This window comes from Anabas testudineus, chromosome 12 (assembly GCF_900324465.2).
Source record: "Anabas testudineus chromosome 12, fAnaTes1.2, whole genome shotgun sequence".
NCBI classification, from domain to species: Eukaryota; Metazoa; Chordata; class Actinopteri; order Anabantiformes; family Anabantidae; genus Anabas; species Anabas testudineus.
In genome coordinates, this window is record NC_046621.1 from 2,859,385 (window position 1) to 2,871,723 (window position 12,339).

Consider the following 12,339-nt stretch of genomic DNA (forward strand, 5'->3'; position numbering starts at 1 on the left):
TTGCGTCATAATGAGGCGTTATTAATCTTTGAGTCCCTTCATTTCAATTCAATTCAATTCAATTCAATTTTATTTGTAGAGCGCTTTTTACAATTGACATTGTCACAAAGCAGCTTTACACAACCAAAGAACAGTACATGAACAGTGTATGTGTATGAGTCATAATAATGTGATTGTCCCTGATGAGCAAGCCCAGGGCGACAGTGGCAAGGAAAAACTCCCTGAGAAGGCAACAGGAAGAAACCTTGAGAGGAACCAGACTCAACAGGGAACCCATCCTCATATGGGTGATTACATGCTGTGTAGGCAGCAGTCCAGTATAACAGTTAAAGTATTTTAAGTTAATATGGAGTCCAGTTAGTTCTTGCAGGCAGACTAGTTCCATTCCTTGACTATCGAGCGTTGAGTCGAGACCTCCAAGAAACAGCTTCCGACGTCCGCCGAGGCCGGGACCGACATCATAGTAGCTTGTGACCAATCCAGTCTCCAAACGCATCCCAAAGGGCAAACGGTGGATCCAGGCGACGAGATCTCCAGCCAGAAGTTGGGCATCAGGACGAGTCAGACAGGTCCAGAGGGCAAAGGGTGGAATGACGTGTAGCTCGACAGAGAGACAGGAAGAGGGAAAAGAGAGAGGGAGAGGGAAAGAGAGAGATGAGGAGAGATTGCAGTTAGTTGTATTCACAGTCAGATAAAGTTTGAGGTGAATGTATATTTAGTGTAGTGCAGCAGGGACTCCGGCAGGACTAATTATGACAGCCTAACTAAAAGGGTGGGTTCAGAAGAAAACACAGACATGAGGGCGCACTGGGATGTAGAGCAACCAAACATTTCCTTCTGCACCACATGCTCCAACCACTCGCTGACTCTTAGCATGTTGTTCGTTCCAAACCACATGAACACACCAATCATCGGAGCCATCAGTAATGTTTTATGAGGCTGTTTCTAATGGTTGTGAATGTGTCTCACACACACTTATCAAGTTAGTCTGTACATTTGTGAAATCCAATAAACTGTACAAACATGTTTCTGTGTATGAAAGTCAAGGCCACAGAGTGTCCACACCCATTTTCCAAAACATATACATCATCATTTATTGAAGGCTAAGCAACATTTTTCCAATTGTAGGGAATAAACAACCACACAAACAAACGGATAATGGTGCAATCTTCATTTTACACTGTTTGATTAAAAAATACAGTCAATTCAACAGTATTTATCATATTCAGAAAACCCCAAAACCACATGTAAATTAAAATCTTCATAGCACTTTAAAATGGACAGCCATGCTAGGGCATGTTAGCCCCAACATAAGCACCTTTTACATACTAATTACCCTTCATTAAAGTGTCATCTACCTAAAATACAAAACAAACATTTTTCTCACTTGCTTCTACAGGTAAGAAAACATTTTTCTTATTGCTCAGGACTCACTTTTCTATAGAAACCAGCTCCAACACAAACTGTTCACACTGAGGTATCTGGATTATCTTGCACACTATGCTTTGTTTTTGAAAAGACATGTTGCTGATGAGTTTAAATGATGTATGTGTATATTTCTAAGTGCACCAAATATAAAATGGATATTAATTTATCCCAATTACTGTAATGACACTTCTGAGTGAGATACAGGAAAGAATCTATCTCTATCACCAACAATCAACTGGTCAAGGCACAAATTAACATTAATGCAGAAATAGTACTTGATAGACACTTTGGTGTTGACTAGGAGGTGTAGCAATGAAGCCAAGTAGCAGCCAATAACAAACCCCCCCTCCCAGAGCACTTGAGTCCCTACTCTCTCACCTGCAGTGACATTATTGGTTAATAACAAACAGGAGCAGTCTTAGAGTGATGATGAGCTGCTCTGCTTGGTGGCGTCACGTCTTTTTTTATGGCAGGTTGGAGATGCCACTGACTGAAACAACTGCTGTTTTTCCTCCAGCTTCTCCTCAAGGCACTGAATGAGAATGGGGTCCACTTTGGTGTCAAACTTATTAGCAAACCAGTGGCCATAGTTGAGTAACCAACGCAGTTCTGCTGCACCATAAATACAAACACTGCGGACGTGTGTTCCTGTGCACTGTGGGTACAGGTTCTCCTCCAGGTACGACCACTTCACCAGCCTGGCCTTACTCATCAGGTCAGTGATGTCAGGCTGAGATCTGGGCACCTCCCCAGGTACACCGGGCAGTCGGACAACGGTGGCCCAGAAGTGTTCATCTGGGGAGTAGGTGTCCTCTGACCAAGCTAGAAAATCCTTCACTACAGCTGAGGAGTTCATGTAAACCACAAAGTCCCGCGACAGGACAAAATAGGCATTACCGATGAACATCTCAATGCCATGAGGGGGTGGGGACTTTTTCTCCTTCGTTCTCACGGGAAGTTTTTGATATTCAAAGCTGGCATCTTTTAGCTCGTGGTGAAAAGCAAACCTCTCCTTCTTAAGCTTACTGGGTCGGCTTGTCTCCAGCATGTTAGAGCCATTCAGCTTCTTGAGTTCTGACACCAGCTCAATGTTGGACCTGAGGGGAAAATCTTGGCCACAGAGGTTGATGACATACTTCCACTTCACGTCTGACTGCAAAAGGTCAGACAGACAGTTCAAATCAGCTTTCAATCGACTGATGCTTGCATAAATGACAAACTCCCGCTTGGAGGCGATGAAGACGTTGGGCAAACAGCGCGCCAAACCCTCCATGGCTGAGATGAACTGAGCTGAAGACTTCTGATCATAGTGGATGCAGTAGATGTTGCTGGGTGAGTACGTCGCTTTGAGGAGTCTCTCCACCATCCATGCATATTTATGCACAACCAGGGAGTAAGCAAGAGGAAAGTTCTTCTCCTCCTCTGAGACACAAACATCATTATAACCTCTGGACTGGAGGAATACTGGACAGTTTGAGGTGAGGTTGATCAGATTGTCATCGTCGTCCTCCACAACCTGTTTCTGTCTGATGTGAAGAGCTTTACCTGCCTCCACTGGGTCCAGGTCATAAATGGCTGAACAGTTTATATTGTACTTGTAAACCGTCTGAACGCCGTGTGAAAGTGCTGAAGAAGGTAAAGTTTGAGAGATGTAGATTAACTTGGTGACCAGCAGCAGGGTACACAAGGTCAGCACCGACAGGAAGCAGGGGACGCACTGCTTTCTTCTTAGACGTATGAGCATTTTCTGTTCATTCTGGGATGAGGAAGAAAAGTCATTTAAAAAGAGGAAGCTGAAACAAAAACCAGCCAAACGGAGGAAGCAAACGTGCAATTCATTGGTGTTAAATACGCACTCACCTGGATTTATGTGAGTATGCGCCTGAGTTTCCAGGCGCCGGACGCCTTAAGAACCGTTTGATCCAGTCGGACTCTGAAAGTTTCAGAAGCAAAAGACACGTTCAGGTGCAGTTTGTAGGAAATGTTTGTCTCTAGCTGCTAAGACAATACCACAGTAATCGGTCTTCTCCTGGAGACATGAGCAACTTACCGAAGACAGAAGACATCATTAGAGTAGAGAATTATCTCAAGTCTGATTCCAGATGTGGAAATAACGTCTCTCCATCACTTCCTGTGCGGCTTTTATTTAACCACATGGTTTCCCACAGTGTGAAGTGTATGAACTAGTAGCGGTCCGATGTGTTGAGAGTCTGTAGGTCTGTAGGGAAGCTGGGAAACTACAGCTCAGAAACAACCCGGAAAGAGGGCGGGTTCATGGAGGCGTACATGTCCTGTGACAGATAAACGCTGCAAAGCGGGTTTATTCTAGGATCAAAATGAAATGTGACCTTTTGAAAAGGAAACAAAGAGCACGAATAAAGAAGGCTGTGAAGAAGACTGTGCGTCCTGTCTGTCTGCACACGGATGTCCTACTTTTACCTGCAGCTCACTAAAGAGGCTGAATGAAAACCCCGTGGCTGGAGTCATCTGAACTCCAAAGGATGAGGAGTTCACGGAAACTGTCACCCAGGGGCTTTTCAATACGGGCATTGTTTGTGATCCCAGTACCTAAACCTGGTCTTATCTCTGGGTGGGACAAAAGGAAACTAAACTCTTGTAGCTTTTAAACAGAAAACCTGTTCGCATTTAGGTCGGTGCCACAAAACGGGTTTGAATGCACCAACCCCGTGTTTTTCAGCACTTATTGTGACCCAGTAACACATCAAGCTGTGGGGACACAGCTCAGCTCAGGCTGCTCCTGTTCCTCAGTCCTCCAACCACGGAACATTTAGTTTAATATTAACCTGAAATGAAGAATTAGAGTGGCTGTGATCGAGCTCGTTAAAGGTGCAGCTCGCTTAGTTTGCACCCTGAGTGTCCACGGTCTGTGTGGACTTCGGCTCAGTAAATAAACTCCTTCAATTTGTATCTGCACGTCCTAAAGCAGTAAAATGTTTCTAACGCACAGGGAGCAGATATCGAGCGACGGGCTTATCGGGGCTGGGAGGCGCCTGTGAGCAGGTCACAGGTAGATATCAGTGCTCCATGCGACCAGGTGGGTGCAGTCACACCTGGTTCCTGCAGGTGCAGCAAAACCTCCAGTGCACGGTCTCGTTTCTGTTACTTTAACTGTCATTAACATGTTAGTGTCCAGTCATACATGCAGCAGAGGTGTAGTGTGTGGCTTTACACACCTGTACAGGTGTAACCTTAGCTTGATTGGAATATACTTTTACCTTCTTCTTCGTTGAATCTACTTAGTTTATATTTCTTCTCTACTACAGCTACAGCTCTGTAGAGCTGAATAATCTATCCTACCAGAAACTGTACTTTCACTTTCAGACACCTGTGAACTACCTAATGTCAAATTATTCATGCATAACATTAATAGTTATTTGCTTCTAAAGTGAAACTGCTGAAGGGAATGTAAAGATTGAATAGTTTATACTAAGACTTTCCTGTTACTTTTATATGTATATGACGTGTACTTCACAAAATAAACGGAGAGTGTACTTGCTAATTTCAATAATACACTAATAAAGACTTCTTCATAGGTGTGATAAGTGCTGTTAAGACTAAAGCACACACACTTTTACAGATGTTTGATTGTGAAATAATCATTTTAATTTTAGAGTTGAAAAGCGTCTACTTTAAAAGTGAGTATTAAATTGTAAACATTTAAAATATTTAAATTCAGCGGTTAATTCTTAATATCTCATCACTAATACTCAGAATAACTTCGAGTTAAGTTTTAACTTTCATTTTCTAGTAAAACTCCTCAGTGTGACTAAGAAGACAGCTCCAGTGCATGTAATGATGAATTAGGATTAAGAGATGTAGTGTCCCTGCTTCTAGAAATATTTTTATTCACAGTCAATGACTCAGTCTCTGACTCTGCTGATGACCTTCAGCTCACTTTCAGGAACAGCCCCTGCAGGCCTGGGAAGAAGCGCTGCCTGCAAGACAAACTCTGGGAATGAATGAGTCCAGTGTGCTGGATCCACAGGCTGCAGCTCACACACCACAAATATGAAGCAAGTAAAACCCATCCAGCCAGGAGGGTTGATCAACGGAGGAGGAACAAGTACTCAACCTCAGTCAAGGGCGAATATTTGCATATGGCTGAGGACGTGTGCACTTTTTTTGTACAGCAGACATGTCCCTTCCGGATCTTTGGACACATTTATCCCCAGACTATCGACACATTAAACACTACTCTTTGTTTAATATGTAACAGCGTTTGCTTTTGGATCACCACCTCCCTAATCCAGCACCATTGTGTCATGTTAACAGAGCAAATATCCTTTCACCACCCACCTGTGCCACCCTGGACGTAAAATAAACGCACCCTTCGTGCTGGTGCTACAAAACCGTAGGAGCAGATATGGCAAGATATGATTTAAAGACAAACCACAAAGTAGGAATTCAGTTGTGATTCTATTTACATAATGGGTTTTGGAACCAATCCAGCGATGAGCTGTGTGGATTTATGGTTTAATGAAGTCTAAAAGAAGGTTTGGCCTGATAAATCTGAGGTCTTTCATATTGGCTGAAGGAGGGATGAGTGGAGATGTCTCGGATCAGTTAGTTAAAAAGTAAAAAGATTAGGAACTCATTTTAAGGCTCAAACACTGAGTACATACATTTAGTGCACACGCCAAAAGATGCCACAAGGGGGCATAAATTGTGCACGAATGAGCTCAATCACAGACTGAAGGAGGCAAAGAAACCGGGGTCCTGGTTAAGTCTCATGCTTCTCTCCACACATGTTCATTGGGGTTTAAGGCTGAGCTCTCACTGGGCCACTGGAGGACAAGCAGAGACTTGTCTTGAAACCACTCCAGCCGTCTCTTGGCTGTATGTTCTGGATCACTGCCATACTGAAAGATTAACCATCACCCTGGTCTCAGGTTGCCTGCACTCTGGAGCAAGTTTTCCTCAAGGACTCGTCTGTATTTAGCTGAATTCATCCTCCCCTCACGTCTGATCAGTCTCCCTGTCTCTGCAGTTGAGAAGAGCCCTATAGCAGGTAGCCGCCACCGCCATGCTTCACTGTGGGAATGGTGCTTGGAGTTGAACTTTGTGTCCTCAGACTACAGAGTCTCTGTCTTCTGAGTCCTTTAAATGCTGTTTGACAAATTGGATCTCACCTTAAACGTTCTACTGAGAATTCCCTACCTTCAATTCATCTCGTGTTTTTGGTCCTGACATGCCATGTGAGTGAAGGTGTGTGTGTGTGTGTGTGTGTGTGTGTGTGCCTTTCTAAACTATGTCCAATCGGTTCAACAGGCCAGAGGTGGACTCCAGTCTGGTTCTAGACTGATCTAAAGACAAGAAATGCAAACAAGTGCTACAGCAACGGTTAGAGTACTTATTGAAATGAAAGGTTTCCGTTTTTGCTGATAATAGCCGTTGATGTAGGCTCAACTACATTAAAAAGAGAGTGTGCCCAACCCTGGTTTTTGTTCTGTGGACAACAACCTTTGTTGCTTATCCCAGACCTCAAACATTCAGCAGCTATTTCATCAAAGTACTAATGGATGAAGATCAGTAACAAAGTATTACCAGCGAGACAAATAACGATTTGGGGCCTTTAACTCAGACTGTTATTGTTGGTGCCCATTGCATAGTGGGAACTGGGTTAACTGAAGAACTGTACAGCAGTACCCCACTCTGAGATCAGACCTACCACCACTGTCATCTGCGAACTTGATTATGTCGTATGATCCACAAACATGGAACAGGAACGCAGTCGTGCATAAAGAGGGAGTTCAGAAGGGGGCTCGGTGCACAGACTTGTAACAGCATATGATGCTGTAACAAACTGAACAAGTTATCATTAACACTTCGAAAGACGCAGGTTCCCGTTCAATCCAGCGACTACCTGATGCAGAACAATCCTGCCTCCTCTCACCGTGTGTCATAGGTGTCCACTCTCACAGCTTTTTCTGTCAGATCATTCTCAGTGTGCAGCAGAGCAGCGTTCGAGAATCTGTCCTGGGCCACTGATCTTCTGAGCCAGTGTTGGATTCTCCTCAAAGCCGAGGAGCTTCTCTGATGTTGCAGAGCTAATGGGAAAAGTGAGTACCAGCTGCACAAGGTGAAAATGAATCTCACTGCACACCTCCTGCCTGAGTTTCCAGGGGGTGATTGATGATGTGAGCATGGCCTTTAAAAGCCCCAATTTTAAGTATATTTGCTGCTATTTTTGCACATTTACACCTTTGTATTGCTGCTACTTGCTTTCAGTATGTATGTTTATATAAATCCACTCTAAGATGTGTCAGTCCTTCCTGATTATATGTAGCTGCTAAAGTGTAAGATGAACTGTTTCTAATAAAAAGATGTGTCATGTTACTTTTTCCCTGTGGGCTGAAAACAAGCTCACATTGTATTCATATTATTACAATGACTCTGATTACTGAAATACCAACCAACGTTTCCATGGACGTCCCTCAACTGCAATTAATTTTAGTAAGTTCCTTATTCCAAACCCCATAAATACACCATACACCTTTAACTCCTTCAGTAATGGATTGGGACATTGCCCCACATGCACGTCTCAATTGGGTATCTGTACGTTTGTGAAATCCAGTAAACTGTACAAACAAGTTTCTTTGTATAAAAGTCTAGGCCACAGTGTCCACACCTATTTTCCAAAACATATGAGCCTACATCAAAGGCTACAAAGGCTACACTATGTTTTTCTATTTTAGGCGATACTCAACCACACACACGGATACACAATAAAATCCTTTTTTTTTACATTATGTTGTTGTTATTTAGAAAACCTTAACTTCCCAATAGAAAACTCAGTTTAAATAAATAAACATCATTAATGGATAACATGACCAATATGTTACAGTTATTATTACTTCTATAATAATAAGGTTATCAAAAGAACTGGAGTCAGTGAAGATGATAAAACAAATGAACCGCTCATAAATGTCTAGTCCTGAAAAGCACCAGACCAGTTCAGTCTCGTCTCGTCCAACACAAACAGCTTGCTCCTTGTTCAGGACTTCTTGTTCAATCCTGAACAAGCTATGTGAAAGTATATTTCTGTGTACAAATTTGGTTGCATGACACTGATGTGGAAGTCTGCCCTTACAGCCAGCTCATTATGATAATAACCGAGTAATTTAATATGCTTCAATTTGATTAAACTGAGCTGCAGATTTAAATGTTCCAAGAGCAGAAAGTAGCTTATCTTATTGACTGTCTGCAGCGATGCAAACAATATGGAAATTCCACCTGATGAGGTGACACAATAGTCACAACACTGAAAGTGTTGACTGGAGTCAGGATCTGTACAATAATATCTGAGAACTGTTACAAAATGTTTTCCAAAAATTAAAAATAACCTTTGCACAGAGCGCTAAGTTGTTGAAAGGGATCTAAATGTCATTGGCTTTACTGCCCCTCCTGTTGTGAACAGCTGGAATAATGCTACACCTCTAGATGGAGATGCTTCCTGTGAATATTGGTGCATATTGTGCATATATAATGTAGTAATAGTGCCGACCGTTCTTAAATGCAACTGTTAAGTTTCTTACGTTTCGGCTTCACCTGAATGAACTCTGGTGCCTCAGTCAAAGAAATATGCTGTTGATTTTATTTTATCATAGAACAAAGATAACTTTCTAGCCAGACGAACCTGTTCAGCAGAGGGTAGGAAAAAAACATGCTCTTGGAAAAACCTGCCACCCTTCCTCTCTGAATGTCTTGTCACATTAAGAACAACACGTCATAATTTGAGTTTCTCTGTTCTATTATACTATTATGATTCATTATTTCCTATGACTTGACAGCTTTGAGATCATTATGATGTATAGTAATAAAATTACGATGTTAATGAATTACAATCCAACACTTCACACAGTTCAATAAATGTATTTAATAAATATATGTATAATTATAATTTATATAAATAATTTTCCACAACACCGTGCCAGAAATGTGCTCACTTAAAGATTAGTGTAAGGGCCCATAAATGTAGTATGTCAGTGTAAATAATTTATACATACACATGTATATATTTCTCAATTTTCTGCTTTTACTTGAGTAAAAGAATCTGAATACTTCTTTCAGCACTAGCTGCTGACAGACGTGCTTTCAGTGTGTGTTGGTAGCATGTGAAGTATGTGAACAATGACATTGTATGATTGCATAGAGGTACTGTACACGTTCGTTATACAATAAAACACGACATGGTGTGCAGTGCTTGAGTTTCAGAGATCAGTCACGGTGTTGTGCAACTGCAGCAGCTGAAAAGAGGAATCTGGTCTGTCAACTGTCAGTTACCTCGTATACCTCCTAAGCACGAAGAAGCTTTATCACACAAGGTATGGGAGTCCCTTGTTTTTTTTTACACCAGATGCTTCAACCGCACTCACAGACATGAATGCTGTATGCTGCACAACTCTGCATGTCAAGAGAAACCAGCGTGAGACGCATTAGTTAAGAGTGCTGCCTTATTCTCTGAGGCACATGAGCAAATAAACTCATGTATTGCACGTCATATTTGTCATACAATGCAGATTAGTGTAATTTTAACACCTCTGTAGATTGAAAAGTTATGGATCTTTACAGAGCTTGCTTCTATAATTACTTTGTTAAAATAATTGAAATTGAAAAACAGAATCACAAACAGATTTCTTGAGGTTAAGTAGGTTTTCACCAAATGTGTCAACACCAAAAGAGGAAACAATAAAAAATAAATATACCCACACTTAAGGTTCACAGAAACAGTGATATGTCACCCAGTTACTTAGGTTATTAAAGTTGCATTTACCCAAAAGTACAACAAATGTTTTCCTTCTAATTGCTGATGACTATCAGTTTCAATGAAAGTTCACTACAAATGAAGCTCCTCTCTCCTCCACTGACCTAAAGGTTTTCTGAATTCATTAATTATTAGAAACAAAGATAATAACATCAAATGTTTCGGTTTGTCTGACCAACACTTCTAAATCCAAAATAAAAAGCCAATTCTCTCACTAGAAGCCCGAACAAGCAAAGCTTTGGCATTGGTGGCACCTCTATAGTAAAAACTTAACTTAACTTAACTTAACCGTTACGGCAGTCTAGGGATGATACTGATTGGAAAATAATTTTTCTTTCCTCCAGTTTCTCCTCAAGGCACTGAACAGCAATGGGGTCCACTTTGGTGTCGAACTTGTTAGCAAACCAGTGGCCATAGTTGAGCAACCAACGTATATCACCTACACCATAAACACAAACACTGCGGACATGTTTTCCTGTGCAATATGGATATAATCTGCCCTCCAGGTATGACCACTTCACCAGCCTGGCCTTACTCATCAGGTCAGTGATATCGGGGTGAGATCTCGGCACCTCGCCAGGTGCCCCGGGCAGTCGTGCTATTGTGGCCCAGAAGTGTTCATCTGGGGAGTAGGTGTCTTTTGTCCATTCCAAAAAGTCTTTCACAACAACGGAGGAGTTCATGTACTCAATAAAGTCCCGTGACAGGACAAAGTAGGCACTGCCACAGAACATCTCAATACCATGTGGTGGTGGTTTTTTCCTGGAGAACCTTAAACTCTTAATCCTACTGGGTCGGCTTGTCTCCAGCATGTTAGAGCCATTCAGCTTCTTGAGTTCTGACACCAGCTCAATGTTGGGCCTGAGGGGAAAATCTTGGCCACAGAGGTTGATGACATACTTCCACTTCACGTCTGACTGCAAAAGGTCAGACAGACAGTTCAAATCAGCTTTCAATCGAGTAAAGCCAGCATAAATGACATACTCCTGCTGGGAAACGATGAAGACGTTGGGCAAACAGCGCGCCAAACCCTCCATGGCTGAGATGAACTGAGCTGAAGACTTCTGATCATAGTGGATGCAGTAGATGTTGCTGGGTGAGTACGTCGCTTTGAGGAGTCTCTCCACCATCCATGCATATTTATGCACAACCAGGGAGTAAGCAAGAGGAAAGTTCTTCTCCTCCTCTGAGGCACAAACATCATTATAACCTCTGGCCTGGAGGAATACTGGACAGTTTGAGGTGAGGTTGATCAGATTTTCATCGTCGTCCTCCACAACCTGTTTCTGTCTGATGAGAAGAGCTTTACCTGCCTCCACTGGGTCCAGGTCATAAATGGCTGAACAGTTTATATTGTACTTGTGCACTGGGTGAATATCATGAACAGGTGCTAAAGGTTCAGTGATGTAGCTGAACATGAGACAGATAAGCAGCAGGAAACTGAAGGTGAGCATCGACAGGAAGACGCTAAAGAACTTTCTTCTCAGTCTCAGTGTTGAACATTTATAAGTCATTCTGTGATGAGAAGAAACAGAATGAGACAAAGGAAAAAACAAAACCAACTGTAAAATCTATTAAAACTAAATATTCAGATTTGACTAATACATGATTAATATTCAAATAATATTCAATACACACGTTTTGTCCGCACACATGCGCCGAACACTTCCCAAAGGGTTGATCAGGTCGGACTCTAAAGGTTGTAGTGGTTTTAGAAACGAGGATGCATCCAGATAAATACTGTACAGACAATTAAACAATAATTGACTTATGTCTTCTAAAGATATGATCAACTTACCGTTGTCAGACGACATTATAAGAATATCCTTCCTCCCATTCAACTATTACGCACAACTAGTTCCACATCTAACAGCAACAACTTAAAGTTGTGTCGGTGTCCAGGTCGTAATTAAAGTTACAAAGGCAGTTGCTAGGGCCAGAATGCCAGGGCTGGGTGCCGTACAGTAGCGCTTTGTATTGTTCAATGTTCACTTTCACAAGGTAACATCCCTTGTCATTGCGACTATTATTATGCACATGGCACCGTGCCAGAGCGCAGAAGCGTCTCCTTCAACATCACAGCGTCTGCGCTCACACACCTTGGTCTTGAACAGAGCTGCTTCCAG

General features: G+C 42.1%; 2 protein-coding genes across 2 annotated transcripts; both read right to left on the reverse strand.

The window, feature by feature from the left end:
• Positions 1 to 1,068: 1,068 nt before the first annotated feature.
• On the reverse strand, positions 1,069 to 3,752 carry LOC113159610 (beta-1,3-galactosyl-O-glycosyl-glycoprotein beta-1,6-N-acetylglucosaminyltransferase 4-like). The gene is made up of 3 exons (XM_026356389.1): positions 3,479 to 3,752; positions 3,289 to 3,361; positions 1,069 to 3,184 (listed from the first exon to the last, which is right to left on the reverse strand). Exon 3 carries the CDS (start codon positions 3,170 to 3,172, stop codon positions 1,847 to 1,849), a length of 1,326 nt encoding a protein of 441 aa, XP_026212174.1. The 5' UTR covers positions 3,173 to 3,184; positions 3,289 to 3,361; positions 3,479 to 3,752; the 3' UTR covers positions 1,069 to 1,846.
• Positions 3,753 to 9,334: 5,582 nt separating this feature from the next.
• LOC113159611 (beta-1,3-galactosyl-O-glycosyl-glycoprotein beta-1,6-N-acetylglucosaminyltransferase 4-like) lies at positions 9,335 to 12,267 on the reverse strand. Its single transcript, XM_026356390.1, has 3 exons — positions 12,012 to 12,267; positions 11,852 to 11,906; positions 9,335 to 11,728 (listed from the first exon to the last, which is right to left on the reverse strand). Exons 1-3 carry the CDS (start codon positions 12,025 to 12,027, stop codon positions 10,498 to 10,500), a joined length of 1,302 nt encoding a protein of 433 aa, XP_026212175.1. The 5' UTR covers positions 12,028 to 12,267; the 3' UTR covers positions 9,335 to 10,497.
• Positions 12,268 to 12,339: the final 72 nt, after the last annotated feature.

Bases quoted from the DNA above. Each gene is read 5' to 3' on its own strand.
- LOC113159611 (XM_026356390.1), bottom strand. The intron at 11,729-11,851 runs GTGTGTATTGAA...TTCTCATCACAG, and splicing joins CGCATGTGTGCGGACAAAAC to AATGACTTATAAATGTTCAA.
- LOC113159610 (XM_026356389.1), bottom strand. From the start codon at position 3,172: ATGCTCATACGTCTAAGAAGAAAGCAGTGCGTCCCCTGCTTCCTGTCG.